General features: G+C 40.8%; 1 protein-coding gene across 1 annotated transcript; it reads right to left on the bottom strand.

Moving 5' to 3' along the window:
• Positions 1–1,457: 1,457 nt before the first annotated feature.
• Positions 1,458–15,695, bottom strand: fbxo15 (F-box protein 15). The gene is made up of 11 exons (XM_076761369.1): positions 15,570–15,695; positions 11,772–11,970; positions 11,558–11,679; positions 8,722–8,826; positions 7,099–7,338; positions 5,280–5,483; positions 5,048–5,177; positions 4,827–4,909; positions 3,634–3,779; positions 3,289–3,413; positions 1,458–2,998 (listed from the first exon to the last, which is right to left on the bottom strand). The coding sequence occupies exons 3-11, from the start codon at positions 11,656–11,658 to the stop codon at positions 2,732–2,734; spliced, it is 1,401 nt and encodes a 466-aa protein (XP_076617484.1). The 5' UTR covers positions 11,659–11,679; positions 11,772–11,970; positions 15,570–15,695; the 3' UTR covers positions 1,458–2,731.
• Between the last annotated feature and the right edge of the window lie 38 nt (positions 15,696–15,733).

The raw sequence follows: 15,733 nt of genomic DNA, 5'->3' as shown, positions 1-15,733 counted from the left end.
AGAAAAAACAATACAAGGAAGAAAGAGAGCATTTGCTTTGTAGTGCAAAATGACCCACAGAAAAGACATTAATACTGTGCTGATAAATCCATTGCTATAAGTCATTTATGTGGAAGTTTCTCAGAGGCTGAAAGGATGTAGAAATGTGAGGCGCTGTGCTGTTTGAGGATTCTCTCATTGTTTACTAAAGAGAGCCATCTACTGGAGAACTACCTATATTAAACTACAGTCAAGGAAAAGTACACTTGCATGCTTCTTTGGTTATTTTTGTGTTTCTAATTGTAATTCTTCATAGAAAAAAAATCACTGTAAGAGCATTAAGTTAATACTTTCTGCAACCTCAGGGACAGAACTCACATGGTCCTTGCCCCCAGAATCCATATTCTTTGTTTAGCCATTACTCTGACTCAGATGTTTGGATAACTGGCTTTATGTTCTTGTGAGTCCATTACCTGACCCACAGTACCCTTGGCACCTGGTTTTTCTAATAAAATGAAGAATGAAGGATTGGCAGTTTGCAGCAGCCGACATGACAGCAAACAGTAGTGTGAAGGTCACTGTGATGGAAATGTGTTGTAACACACTTGTAACCTGAAAGTCGTACATGGTACACATCACTCAGTCCATGTAATGGCCAATTTCATGTAATTTGTCAGTGTGTTAAGTGTCCAAGTCAGCAATCCAATGTACTACTATATGGCTTTCATCCATATCACTGTTCACCAGTCATATGTCCGTTCAGCAGCCCTGACATGGATCAAGTTAGCGAACAGAAGGCCTGTGAAATGTTGACAATGTGATGGCATGCCAGTCCATCATAGTTTTTTTTCTTTTTTTTTTCTTTTTTTTGTTATGTGTGTCAATTGTGAGGCTTGTAACACAAAAACTATCTGTCACGCATACTGTATCCCATCGTTCCCCCTCTGGCTCATTTCCCCAAATGATTTTGGATCTAGTGCCAATGCAGTTGGTGATGTGTTTGGAAAAATAAGCATCTTTTCAAGGTGATGATGACCCTCAGCAGAGAAAAGGAAGGGAAGCCTCTGAAATCCTATTACCCAGAGGCCTGGCTTATTTTATTGCCATCAGCAGTGCTGGCCCATCAGCAGCACAGCAACTCTTTCCAACAATTGCTCCCACACTAATTCTATCGCTGTTGCCACACTTGCCCAGGGTGTGGACATTAAACTCAAATTTCATCTTAAAGTGATCACATAATGGTGTTCAATGCAATTGAGGTAATGTGTGTGTTCAGGTATAAATGCCACAGGAAGAGTAAACAGAAGTTCATTTGCATGAATCACACAAAAACAATCAAACTTTCATTCAATTTGCACAAGTAAAGCATGCTCTTATTTTGTAAAAGCACTGTGGCAAATTTCCATAAAAGTAAGAGTAATTAAGAGTTAAACCTGTTAATGAAATGGTCCATGCATTAAAAATCATCCTGCCTGCTCAGGGTTAAGAAAACATTGGTCTAGGAAATGCAAATCTAGGGACAAGAAAGGAAAATGACCAATACATGAAAGACATAACTCTAATAAGAATGATTAGTAATGAAAGCAGCGAAGAGTGAGGATGGCAGAGATAGTCTTAAGCTGCTGTGGGCCATATTTAAGAAAGCATCCGTGATGGATGCCCGTTCTCCACAACCTACTCCTCCGACCATCTGTCCTCCAACATGCGCACAAGATTTCTATATGCAAAGTGACACCCAGTGTAAATGGACCATCACATTCTGTCCCCTGGTAAAAAATATTTTTGACTTATTAGTGGAGTGGTATTACAGTGTAAGGCTGACAGACTGCAATGACCTGGGTCACCTCTAAGTTTTATTTAAATATAGAGTAGAAAATGTATTAGGTATTCAATGGGCATTGTACTCTGGACAGATAGGGTCTATTCTGTTGTCACCATGATGAAGATCCACATCTGCATGGGTCATCCAGCAGAGTCCCGCTCATGTATTAACCGCTGTTCACAGCTGCAATGCTTGGCATAGATATGAAAACATGTGTCTTATATTGTAGAAAAATAGCTACAAAACACATTTATTGAACATTAACAAAGTCTTAATACAAATGCTAAAAACAGAAGTGCACTTTAGTATTTGCTTTAAGCACAAAAACTGTCTCAAGTTTGCATTTTGTGCAGAATATATTCTGATTATTCCAAACACATGCTGTGTGCAAACATATGCCAGTATAATTACACACTGTTTCATTACAATACTATTCTAATAAATGAATGATCTCAAACTGTCAATAAATCATTCATTGTATCTAAATGAGGTCATCCAAAAGGACAACATGGTCATTAACTGTTCCAACCAGCATTTCTCTCCCACCCTTCTGTCTTTGTGATGTTAATAGCGAAACATCAGTTAGTCAGCAGAAGTGGGTAAAAAGCAGGAGACACATGGAGGGAGGGATAAAGAGAACAAGGGGACACATTTGTAAATTGAAATAAAAAGTTTCAAAAATCTCAGAGCAGATCATAAATGATCTTATAAAACCATTAACAGATGTATTAATTTCTTCAGCATTTAAAAACAAAATAATACAAAAGAATTTTTACTCCAGGAAATATGTGTTTGAAATGCAGCATTTTCTGTATACACAAAATAAATCTCTTAACAAACTGCTGATAATTTAAAAAAATATTCTTAACGTGTTGTAGATATAATATCAGCATGTAACATACAGACATGTTTAATTAACACAGTGCAGGTTCAGTACTCTCTGCTGAAATGCTCGTTGACTTTTCTAACAGTCAAACAGACGACTAAGCTTAAGAGGTAGAACTGCTTTTGTTCCTTCATCCATACAAGCTCCATCTTCACCTGACCGTCGGAGTCCTGGTAGTGGATCAAGAAGTGCTCGCCGTCATAGTCATAGGAGATGGCCGTCTTCTCCAGCGCCATGGAAACAGGAGAGCTGACGCACCAGAAGGGTTTCTTGAACTCGTCCAGTAGAGTCAGACTCATGATGCAGCAATTCTAGAAAAAAAAAGTTCAGGAATAAACAAGTGTCAAGACCTCCTCACTGAAGTTCAGTGGGGTTCGGTTAAATACGTACACTCCAGTGTGCCAACCTATGATGCTAGAAGTCAAACTGTCAAACTTAAAGGGAGGGAGTGAGTCTAAAATGAACTTTTCAAAAGGTTTGTGAGGATCACATGGAAAAAAAGCACTTTTTAGACAGTAACATGCTGATGATGTTTTGCATTTCTTTCTCCCTCCAACACACAGTGACACAGTGAGCAAGAAACCAACAGCACACAGTGTACCTGCACTGCGCCCTGCAGGGCCTCACACCTCCAGGGCAGGGCGATGCAGCCTGACAGACGTGTGTGCTGCGACAAGTCTGTCCTGCTAATGGCCGTCAGCTGGATCAGGCCGTCACGAACCTGAGCTGCTCAACGACAAGAACGAGTAAGTCTTTGTGTGTTTTTTAGTGTTGGGCCACTTGATTCGTGAACACTAAAAGCATAAACATAAAAAGTTTAGTCATTTCACAAACGTGGTTTTCTGCACGAGACGATTAAAAACACTGTGATGTCACCTGGATTTGAATCTATGTGCAATAAAACAAGCTTCCAGCTCCAATTAGAATATGAGTATGAATAAATTACTTCGTCGGCAGAAGAGCTGGGAGAAGCGTCTGGACATGATCTCGCATTCAGTGTCATGGAGAACAATGTGTAGTTGGTAACCATGGAGACCGTATTCAGGGTCTATGTCATCAAAAGGGGGTTTGACTGTTGGCTCCACATAAGGGCTGGAGGAAGAAAAAGCCACAAGGTAAACGTGTGTCAGAGAACATAAAGAAAAGGTTTTTTTATTAAAAAGGCTTTTAAGAGCCTAATTACTGTTGTTGACTGTAATAGTAATAATGTACCATAACACTGTGCTCTCACAAGAAACCAGGAGAGGGGGCTATGACCACACTGTGCTGGAGTTCAAGACTCATGCCTACAAGACTTTACAGCAACTCCAGAACTAAGATTCACTTCAGCTGTGATTCTTTGTTATTTTCAGATGCATGGGAAATAATGTGAACACTGTGTGGTTTGGCCCAGTGCTTCCAACCCTATAAGATAATATCTATTTGTGACCCCTCACCACAGGTTATGGCCTCAGTGTGGATAAGAGTTCAACCAAAAAGTGATTGATCTCTCTCGGACTGTTTTGTTGGCAGGATTTCAATGTCTTAAACTTGAAACTTTGAAGAATTTGACAAGCAAAACAGCCAAATCAGAGAACATATACACTGTTTTGATCAATATTGTATCCTGATTTATATTTCCTGGGGCCTTTTGAGGGGTCCTGACCCGCCTGGGTTGGTCACCACTGATGTACCACTGGTTTCTAATGAATCAATTTAAACACAAACAGAAGCAAAGTTCTTAATTGTATTGAGTAAAAATTGATTGGATGTTTTAAGGTGAAGGTGCTAATGAGTTCAAGTGTGCTCATGAGTTCTGCTTGGTGCTAACACCTGCACTGTATTGTATCCTGAAGGCAAAGGACAAAAAAATAAACACATCAGAGGTGTAACTGGTCCTGACACATGACACAAAGAACATTCTATATATACTGTATATAGATAAAAACATGTTACAGTCACATTATCCACTGAGGTGGTGGAATACAGGTGTCAGTCATGCTGAAGCTTCAAATCCCACCCTGCTGTGCATCATAGATCGGTCACATCAGGGGCATCAAATGAATCCTGTAGTCATTTGAGCCCTAACCAGCTGATGGTGATACACTGCACGCCAATGTGAGCATGTGCATAAAAGGTGCCTGTTCAAGTGCAGCCTACCAAACACAAGATCCCTGGACGCTTCTTTCCACCAGCCTGTGGAAATGGAGGGTGAACATGACAAAGGCAACGGAGCACTGGCCCTGCAAAGAGAGCCATCACTTCAATTCCTCCTGCTTAATCAGTTACTGTTAGTAAAAAAAAAAAAAAAATCTCAATTTTCAGCTAAACGCTAATGAATAATAATTTAAAAATTCCATAGCTGTCTGTGAAGTAATTACCCTCCAGAGGCCGATGATGATGCCAGGCTGCAGCAGCTTCAGTTCAACCAGCCTGTCCCGGCCAATGACCTGCGCGCTTTTAGTCAGAGCCTGCATGTCTAACTCTGCCATGAGGGACCTCCAGCCAGGTCTGACAGAGCAAGCAAAGAAAACAGTGGCTTTCGCTGAGAGAAAAGAGGAACCAGAGGCATGGAGACAGAGAGTGTGTGGAGATGGACGCAGGCTGTCTTACTTCTTTAGGCCTGGGCAGTTGAGGACTATCCTCTTGACACCATGGAGTTGAAGGGTGGAAATCTGCTGGTAGTTGGGCAAGCAGCCTCCTGCGCTCCAGCACAGAGTCACAGACGTCTCGCAGAACCGGGACCAGCTCAGCTCGTGTGTGCCCTCGTGCCCTGACTTATCAGTGGCTGTCAGCACCCAGGTGACATGCAAGTTTCTGGTGTAAGATAACACAATGCAGGGTGGTAGCAATAAGATACGACAGGGTTTCACAATAACAGCATGTACAATTGTTTATATGCTGTGTGGTATGGTGGAAGAGAGGGGCTGCTGGTTCAAACACCAACAAGGCTGACATCAACACTTTATACGGTCGGATATATCTCACGTAATATTCCCTAATGGCCACATGAAGACACCAGTGAATTGCCACTGCTGATCACAAATCAAATGTTTTAAACATTAATTTGAAGTTAATACAATGCAAATAATTGGGCAGTGTTGGGTAAAGCCTTCTCTTGCTCTTTAAATCAGGCAAACTATGAGTTTAATGGCTATTACATTTCTTCGAACAGCAGTGGGGAGTATTATGACTCCAGTTAGGCTCTCCTTAATGAAATGATACACAATGAATGAAATGAAAATGCAGCTGTTGTGATAAATCTCTTGATCCAATTCTGTCTAAACTGTGATTCAGGGCTGCCCCTACTGTGATGCAGGCAGTGTCTTGCTCAGGCGCCATCCAATATCAATTAAGTGGAGGAACAAAGCTAAAAACTGGAGCAGCCCAGGAGGCCCCAGATGACCCAGGGGATTTCACTCTGCATTGTCTGTATGTGTGATGTCTTGTGAAATGATTATTACCAAGGTACATCGCATGCTCCTCAGTGTCTCTAACAGACAAACCCCTACAGGGAATTGTCTGAGCTGGTGGGAGGAGGAAGGAGGGGGTAGGTGTGTGTACATGCTTGTGTGTGTGTGTGTGTTGTGGATGAGGAGTTGGGTGGGGGCTAAGTAATTTATTTCAACAATTCAGACAGCCTCTGCAAGGAACACAATTATTTCTACTTCCCCTCTGTACCACAGCGACTGCCACAGAACTCAAAATTGAGTGCTGCACAGCTTCTAATCAGAGGTTATAAAAACACAGCAGAAACCGCGGTGGAGGCGATGAGGGAGCTTTCCCCTGCGTGCTGGCTTCCCCCTGAGCAGACACCGCATCCAGACAGAGACCTCCGTTCTCACCTTTAATAAGAAAGTGTCATTAAGTGCGATATGAAAAACAAACCGTGCTTTGTTTTTGATTGCCGGCGGCTTGAACTGTCCTCTGGTCTCTCTACCCTTGAACTTTCTTGACAGCGAGGGTGCATCTCCAAAGTTTTAGTGTTTGCTAACTGCAAACAGTGCACGGGTTCCCATGACACCTCACGGAGCTGCTTCCAATCGTAAAAACAGCGTAACATACCAAACAGATGGCAAGTGGCAGATTACAGCACGGTTTACTAAATACCATCAACACACCTCTTTTTAAATGATATAAGGAAAAGCAGGAAACTGTGAAATATAGAACTATTTGACTCAAGGATTCCCCGACAATTGAGACATTTTTCTCACCTCAGTAGCTAAGGGGTCCAATTGCTTGAAAACACACGGTAAGCATTCAATTAGCTTAACCCACAAGCAATACTTGTCAGGCTACTCAAGTGTTGGTAAGTGAAATGAAGTGCCTGGTACATTAAACAAATCATACACTTCAGGTACTTCATCTAAGTGGGTTTTTAAAAAGTTTTTTCTTTTTTTTTCTTTTTTTTTGGCCTCGCTCCATCTCTTACCTGAGGATCCGCTCCGTTTGGCTGGGCAGCCCGGTGTGACAGCTGATGAGTCCAAGATGTCTTTTCCACTTTTTTATGTCACACGCAGCTACTGTCCTGAAGTACAGCCACTTCCAGTAACCAGCAGCCCGATCCTGCACCTCCACTGTGTCCTTCTCCAGCAGCAGCTCGTCCACACACTTAGCTTTCAGCTCTTCATTCTTGCCACACTCTGCTAAGTATATCTTGCTCCACAGAACACTGCATTGACATATCAGAGGGTGAAAGGTGAGAGACTGCTGAGTGAAAGCTGACTGAAGAAAAAAAATCATTGAATGATATTAAACATGTCTGGTATGTTATTTTAATATGTTCATAATGTACATGTACATGACAAGTCTGGCTAAGGCCTTTTTTGTTGCAGAGAGCTGTTTGTTAAGCTCTCAGCATCTCCCGAGAACAAATAGTAGGCTGCTCTGGTTTAAGTAATAAACAGTTACACTTTCTCATCTCTTAATTTTAATACTTAACATACATTATTAAGAATAGCTCAGTAAATAAATAGATAATTCTGCATGATAATAGAAGGCTTCTAATAGACCCCGTGATCAGTGATTGGCATCGGTCAATACTGCTTCCAGTGATCGGAGCACCCTTTACAATGGACCTTTAAAAACTTCACATGACGTCTCATCAGGGAGTTGGTTTCCCCAAAGTGCAGTGTGCAATAGCAGGTGGCAGTCAGTCTGGGCAGTTGTCTTATAATCAGTCTGTCTTTTATTACTAGTTTTAGTTCACATTACGCCACTTCTCCCTCATGGCGAATTATTGTGTTTGCGCAGGACACAAATTACAACCTGTCAGGACATGGAGCTGATCCCTGGACATGAGTTTCTGTTGTGAGCAAGCAGCAACCTCTGGGGCTTAAAAAGCCAACATGGAAGTGCCAAACTGCAGTGCCTCAAATGGCCACTTGAGGCTGGCTCCAGAAGTGAGCCAATCCCCATAGACCCCCATGTTCCAAGATGGAAATGGCTGGAGCCACTGTCACTGAGCTTCACAGTGGCTCTTCAGAAACTTATGGGTGACATCATGGAGACTGCGTCCATGCTTTATACAGTCTCTGGTGATGAGTCCGTTTGAGACATCAAGTCCAGTTCTCTGATTTTGATGAACATTACATGACATTACAAAAACTAGCATTGATAGCAAATAGCATTGATAAATACATTTTGAAAATCCAAATTCTACATATTTTTTACACATTAATTCACTGGGGATGCCCCCTAAAAGTTGCTCTTTGAGTGAACCAAGGAGAAAAATCTCCACTGAATCACATAATTTGTCTAAACTGAGTCCAAAAAACCTTATTTAATTTCAAAAATGTGAACCAGTCTGCCATTTCAGTAAAATTTTTCAACCTGTTTTCAAAGACTGAACATCTGAAATATTTTACACCAAATGACTAAACTGATCAAGAAAATGAAATGCATGAAAAAAACAACTGTCAGTTGATGCGCAGACTCAAGTCCAGACAAAAAAAACCTGCAGTGTCTTCACTTCCTGTTGGAGTGGATTCCTAACATACTCATGTATTTAATGTACTGAGCGTGTTGCATTAAGAAGACCTGGACGAAAACTTACTTATGGTTGGCAAGCTGATGGAGGTGCTTATTGATGTGGCTGATGCTGAAAAGAGCAGAGGCATCCAGGTATGACAGAATCTTAATCAGGATCTCCGATGGCAGTCTACGGAAAAGGTAATTAAACATCACTGCAAGCAAGTGGCACCGGTGTTTTCGTGCCACCTGTTGTTCAGCATGCAGTTCTTTAGAGACACCGGTGTATGAGACAAATGTGCTCTCGACAGACTATTTGGCAATCTTATACACTTCTGGCATGAAAATTAAAGGACCCATGTCGATGTTCTCATTGGGCAGGTTTGGTGTAAACAAACACGTTATTGACTTCAGGACGCGCTGTTTTGTGAAACATATTTTCATCTTTTCAGTCTAAATGACAAAACAACAGAAGAGTGGGTTACGTCCTCCGTGATTGACACCCAACAGATTTGCTCAGTTAAAATGGTGGTAGCAGACAAAGATCTTTCTCAAGCTGCAGGAAGTGATGAATTCAAGTGTGAGTGAGATCCAAACTGTGAACAAGCAAGCAGAGCAAGAAGCGTTCATCCGTGTGAAATCTCGACTCAACGATCTTTTATCTTTCTTAAAAAAAATCTGAGTTTGTTTTGAGATCAAAGACGAAATCTGTTAACTGTAATGTTTTGTTTTTCTGATTTTTACACCTGATTTAATGTGCTAAAACCCTTTTTCTTGGTTTGAGATACTCTCCATATTTGTTATTTTGAAATATTGATCAGAGTTGCCTGGTTGCACCTGTCCTTGTTAATGATGCCAATGTGGTCTAATTAAATCACTTCAGTAAGTAATATACATTCGTGACATGTTCACATTACCTGACCGGTCAATCACTGACTTTCCACTGCATACCAACAACGAGATGAAACAACTTCTAAAACGTGACAGTAAATGAATAAATCATCTTTGGTGCAGTTTTAACATGGGGAGTGTTGCAAATTTTTCTATCTTTGAAATTCAAAATACTCAAATAGTTAACCTCTCACTGACATTTGGAAATGTCAACATGCAGAGGCTGTGTTTTAAATCAGTGCTGGCATTTCTAAGAGTTTGGGAAAAGTAGATGGCCCACAAGTCACAAGTTTCACTTTGCAATATATCCTCAACATTACCAGTAAACTGCCTCATACAGACAGCGCTACGTTCTTCTTCAAGCAGTGCACCATGAGGCAATTCAGGACTTCAAAATGATTATTCCATTAATGGATCAACAATAAATTAATCAGCAAAATTCTTATACTTAAATAATTGTTTTAACTTGATTGCCAAGACCAAGAGTCATGTATACTGCAGCTGCCCTGACAAAGTATGTACTGCTGCATACAGTAAGCAATCAATTGGCACATACTACTTAGTCATCACATCATGCCTTGAACTTTGACCTTCTTGCTCATACATCTATCACAGTCTGTAGCACAAAATTTGAAGCAAAAAGAAAAACTATGCAATTTGGAACAAGTGCCAACACTGTGCAGAGGATTGTGGGTTATAACAGCCAGAAAATCATTCTGGTTTGAATACTGCAAAATGCAACTGGATGCAGTAGGACATCCTGGTATTTTGTATTTGATGTAGTGTGTATTGTGTATCATACTAAATAATGGTAGTATGGGTATTGGAACACAGCTAATATTTAACATATTCATCTTAGTTGACCATTTCAGCATGCTAATGTTTGTTAATTAGCACCGACACCAAGTCCAGCTGAGACTGGCTCATATAGTTTTGTAAATTAGTCATAAACCAAAGTAAACAAACTGAAACGCTGACCTGATGAAAAGGTAAGGGATCATTGTATTGTTAGAAGTCACACTGAAGGGAACATGAATGTGTGAAACAAATTTCATGACAATCCGTCCATCACTTGTCATTTCACTGAAAACCAAAAATGACAACTTTCTGATTGTGCTAGAGATAAAGTCAGAGAAAGCACAAAAGTCATTCAAATTCATCCTGTGGGGAACATGAAAATCTATCAAAATCTATCCAGTGCCTCTTAAGATGTCTGAACAGCTCAAACTTCTGAACATTTTTCTGGTTTCACTGTCTCAGAAGTGAGGATCTGCTTTACTTTCTCTTTGGGTTATCATTGTAATGTCTCAGAGTGTCAGTCACTTTCCTAAACTCAATGGTTAATCACTTGATTGAAAAATCAATAATGAAAATAATTGTCAGTTGCAGCCCTAATCTAAACCACAGACTATAATTACACTAATGTGCCATGCATTTTAGGGCAAGTGAATGCATGTTTGCATGTTTTGCTTCATTTGTCGAGCAGCTTTCAGACAAGAATTGCTGCTCAAAGTGCTTTGCAACACATACAGACATGTACTTAGAGTCATTTGTGCTTATTGGGGTCTTGAGACTTGAGCGTTTCTAAAAATATGAATTGACAAATGACCTTTCAGGGTGCATGGTAAAACAATAACCTCAATAATTATGAACATTTGTCTGCTGTAATAGCATAACACCCTTGTTTGGCAGTTCATACGTAAGAAATAACAGACACAGCTGGTTCGATATGTAGTGAGAAAAGCAATAATATGCTGACATGCTACTGTGACCTGCTGTTTCATTGCTGTATTTACTGCCTACATTCAATGGGGAACGAATGAGATTGCTTAATCTGAACATATGGTGAAGTGTCTTCCACCTGTATCGATTTCTGCTGCGCTTTTATTGTGTTTTGCTGCAAACACAGTCCATAAATCCTTTTACTTAAGGGGCAATAAAGCCTTGACTCGCCACACTTTCTGAACACTGCCAGGCTGAAGTGCTGAATGCCACGCAGGTGAAAATATGAGCATGTCCTGATAGATTACCTTTCCATAAAGTTCTGAGAGGACGCTGGAGATGATTTGTCAGCTCTTTTGGACGTCCTCGCTGCCCGCACTCTGGAAGTAGCTGCTGTTGATGCCGCCATTTGTTTCACTGGCCTTGACCCCTTCGAAACAGATACAAGACAATTTATATTTGTTAGGAAGTTAAGGCCATGTACGGCGAGAGCCATGTTTGTTTTACAGCGTTTTTACTTACAGGCCGCGGGGAATAACGTCAGGACTCAAAACGCTCCACCGTCACTATGTAAACTCCGTCAGTTAGAGACACAAACGGGGTTTGTTCTCCTTTTCTGTAGCCAAGAAGATCCTTGAACTATCCGCGTCCAGTCGCCATGGTGACGTCCGGTCAAGGACCTTACACGCGCAGAAACAATTCTTCCGGTGGCGGAAGTTACCTTCAAAATAAAAGCGGAGAAGCTGTTCATTAGAATCATAACCTGTTATAGTTTATTATTCTAGTGTACAAACTGCAATTTGAACCATACCGAATACTCGTTCACACAGTTTGCTCGGTTGTCTTTGACTGACTAAGTCCGATTTCTGCAGTGGTGGAAAGTAACTAAGCACATTTTGAGGTATTTAACGTTACTTTATATTTCGTTTCAGAGGGAATTATTGTACTTTTACTCCACTACATGTATTCGATACGTTTAGTTTCTAGTCACAACACAGATTCTGATTAAAAATGCAAAATTTTATCAAAAAAATAAAATTTGATAGAGCATTATAGATTAAGTGAACTGTTTCCTAGCAGTCTATAAATCATTAAAATTAGCCCCACCTATACCAGCTGCAATATTACAGTAATACTCACATTCATCTACTGTATCAATAATTATAATCCAGTATAATATATGATACTAAAATGGGCCATTCTGCATAATGAATACTTTCAATTTTGGTACTTTAGGTTTATTTTAATGCTAATACTTATGCGCTTTTACTTAAGTAAAAATTTGAATGCATTACTCTTACTTTTTTTTACTGTGTGGTATTAGTACTTCTACTTAAGAAAAATATCTGAGGGCTTCTTCCACCACTGGATTTCTGCAGTGTTGCTGTGGTTTGACGGCTGTTGAGTTTAAGAGGTACTCAGGTGATTTAGTATCAAACCTCCATAAAGCCAGCAGATTCACAAGAGACAGATTAAAAACACACTGGTCAAAAATGAAACAGCAAAGGCTGAATTACGCTGAATTTCAGTTTCTAGTATGTGTTGATCTCTGGAAACTATACATTCTCCATGATGCATCTTGCTCTGTTCTTCATTAGTCCCACCCTGCCTTTAAAACTCCTCACCCCCTGTTTGTAATGCAGGCTTTTTCTTACAGATTTGGAGACTCAAAGCACAAGCTGAGACAACTCTTAAGACATCAGCAGCATTATCGTCACAGACTTGACAAAATGCTGCCAGGGCCTCAGGAGAAATTAAATCTGCATTCAAAGTTTTACTTCATTAAATGTACAAAAGTATTATGATGTTATCCTCAATTCAGAAAGGCTGGATAACCTCCCATTCTGCTAAGTGTTTAGGGTCAGAGGTTCAGCCGTTTTAAGGCAACACATACAGTAAAAACAACCACAGCGAAATTAAATGGAGTAGCAGTATGAAATATCATAAAATCTAGTAAAGTTGAGTGCCTCAGAATGGTACTCAGACACAGTATTTGTGTGAACGTGCTGACACACATGCACATATGCACTGATTTACCTTAATTTCCTGTAGACTTAACCCTAATCCTAATTCTAATTCTAATGTTTACCCTTAGAATATGATGGTTTACTCTAAGGGAATTTGCTTTTTGTCCACAAACACACACACACACACACACACACACACACACACACACACACACACACACACACAGAAGGGGGGGTGGGGGGAGTCATGTTTCCATCATTTTTGGGGACTTTACAAAGACTTACATTCATTTCTTGCAAGCTTACCCTGTAACCTTAACCTTGACCCTAACCTTAACCCAAGTCTCCACCCTCAGATTTAATGATTAACATCACAAGGACTTGTATTTTGTTCACAGAAGGAAAGCAAGTCGCAAGATTTTGACAGTGTAAACAGATTTATGTGCCCGCACACACATACACAAAGTAATGCCAGTTACAGTAAGCTCTAGCAGGCACAGTACAGACTGCTCTAACCTTTCTCTGGGTTAGCAATATAACTCTTCATCAGGGTGTTAGTCCAGCACTAGCGGGGGAGGATCAGGCAAGATTGATGTTATTTGCCTCCTCACACATGCTTGGATAGAGGTCACATCTTAGTCATGTAAGACAAGAGAGACATAACACAATCTACCTCCCTTTCACTCAGAGGTTCCTCGCAGGGCTGCAGTGTGAGAGAGAAAGCACACTCAAATGAACTTGTTTGAGGGTCTGACCTCATTTCAGATACAAAGATACAGTCATTCATAGCCGCACACAAACAGATGGACAGGCAGACAGATGGACACACAGATATCTGTTTTAAAGTGGGTATTTTAGACTGCGAGGAGCATATGGTGGTGTGAGCACAGAGAGTGGGACTTTATGTATACTATTTGTAACAGAAGTATTATGTATAAGATAAACTGTATTCGGTATGGGGACTCCTTCATGACAGTGAGATCACTAAGACATGACTCTTGCATCAAGTGATAGTAAATCTATGTCATGAGGGGAATCATGCCAGTATAAATGATTTATACAAAGAAAAAAAAACAAAAAAAAAACACAAAACCAACCAGACCGACTTTAAGTCCTTTTCTTTGCAACAGCAGATGGCTCGCTTTGAGACCCACCACATAATCGACCTCTCCATTCCTGGAAGCCAGTAGGCTCCGCTAGCTGTCAGGGAAAATAACCATAACACTGTTGTCAGTCTAGCTGATCAGCTTGCCTGATGGAAGTGAAGTCCCTTTTAGGGCAACGGCAGCCCCTGGTATGGTAATGCCATGTAGGCTACATCCCTTCCCCTTGCATGTTCCTCCATACTTGACATTTGATGTTTTCTGTAGCTATGTGTCCTTCTGCAGGCCTGGGGTCAGTTGTGGCTCTTGGATACCTGATGTCACTCTTCCGCTTGGTTTGTCAGTCAGCTCTGACAGTGCAGTGTTTGTCAAATGGGTGTGAGAAAGGACGGAAGGATCACCATGATTAAGCCTCTCTATGTACTGCAAGTCTTGGATCATTATATAAGTGCATTGCATTTATGGAAGCAGCTGGTGGTCACGTTCTGTATTTGTGTCAAGGCTTTTAATGCCTATTCATAGTGACGTTCAGTATCTTTAAGTAAAAGGTTTTTTCCTCTTTCCTCCTATCCATTTGCTTGCATGCATTCAAAATACAGATTCCAGTTTTGATGAATTATGCTAAAGGAAAGGCAGACTTTCCCTCCCACTATTTACTTGAGCTGATCAAGTTGAAGACAGTCCATACAGTATCTTCCCCTCTTAATGCAAGCGCCATGCATAATCTAGCCGGTAGCATATCTTAAAGTATGAAAATGACAGCTCATTAAAGGTCCAACGTGAGGGTTCACCTCTTGTGAAGCCCACTCTCAGACTCTTCAGAGGCGTGGAGCACTGATAGGGACCCTCTACACGGCTCTTCAAAGGATGATGACATGTCAGGAATTAAAAAGAAAGGCTAAGGGTGGTACAGAGAGGTGCAGGTCATTCTCTATGAAGCAGGCGTTTTCTGAAGTGTCACCTGCTTTCATCTTGCTTACAGGGTGTTTGGTAAGTGTGATGTGCATGTGAAATAATTTGCTGATGTGCAAGTGCACGCCCATTAATAAAACACATAAGTCATATACCACATAATTTCAATCACGTTTATGTTTTGGTTTTTCTCCGTGCCTCTGATGCGTAGATGCAGCACATTCTGCAGAAGTGAACTCCGCCACTGGATGGCGCACAAGTATCTTTATTGGACTCATAAGAATGCTTGTTTAAGTCTCAAATTAGTAACATATACTGTACATGCATGCTGAACGTACCGTGCAACAGCAAGGTTATCCGCTGCAGCCCGTTCATTTCGGATTAATCCGGGAGAGGCATGAGAAACCCGCAATATATAGTAAATGACAAACATTGAGCCCAAGTGATCTCTGCCGTCCTGAGGGGCCCTTGAGCTCACAACATTGAGCTGATTAATATGTAA

The sequence above is a fragment of the Chaetodon auriga genome, chromosome 21 (assembly GCF_051107435.1).
Source record: "Chaetodon auriga isolate fChaAug3 chromosome 21, fChaAug3.hap1, whole genome shotgun sequence".
Classification (NCBI taxonomy): Eukaryota; Metazoa; Chordata; class Actinopteri; order Chaetodontiformes; family Chaetodontidae; genus Chaetodon; species Chaetodon auriga.
Note: the sequence above shows the minus strand (reverse complement) of the source record. Positions and strands in the feature narration are given on the sequence as shown.

Bases quoted from the DNA above. Each gene is read 5' to 3' on its own strand.
- fbxo15 (XM_076761369.1), bottom strand. From the start codon at position 11,658: ATGGCGGCATCAACAGCAGCTACTTCCAGAGTGCGGGCAGCGAGGACG. The intron at 5,178-5,279 runs GTAAGACAGCCT...TTGCTCTGTCAG, and splicing joins AACTGCCCAGGCCTAAAGAA to ACCTGGCTGGAGGTCCCTCA. The intron at 2,999-3,288 runs GTACACTGTGTG...TTTTTTTTCTAG, and splicing joins CCCTGCAGGGCGCAGTGCAG to AATTGCTGCATCATGAGTCT.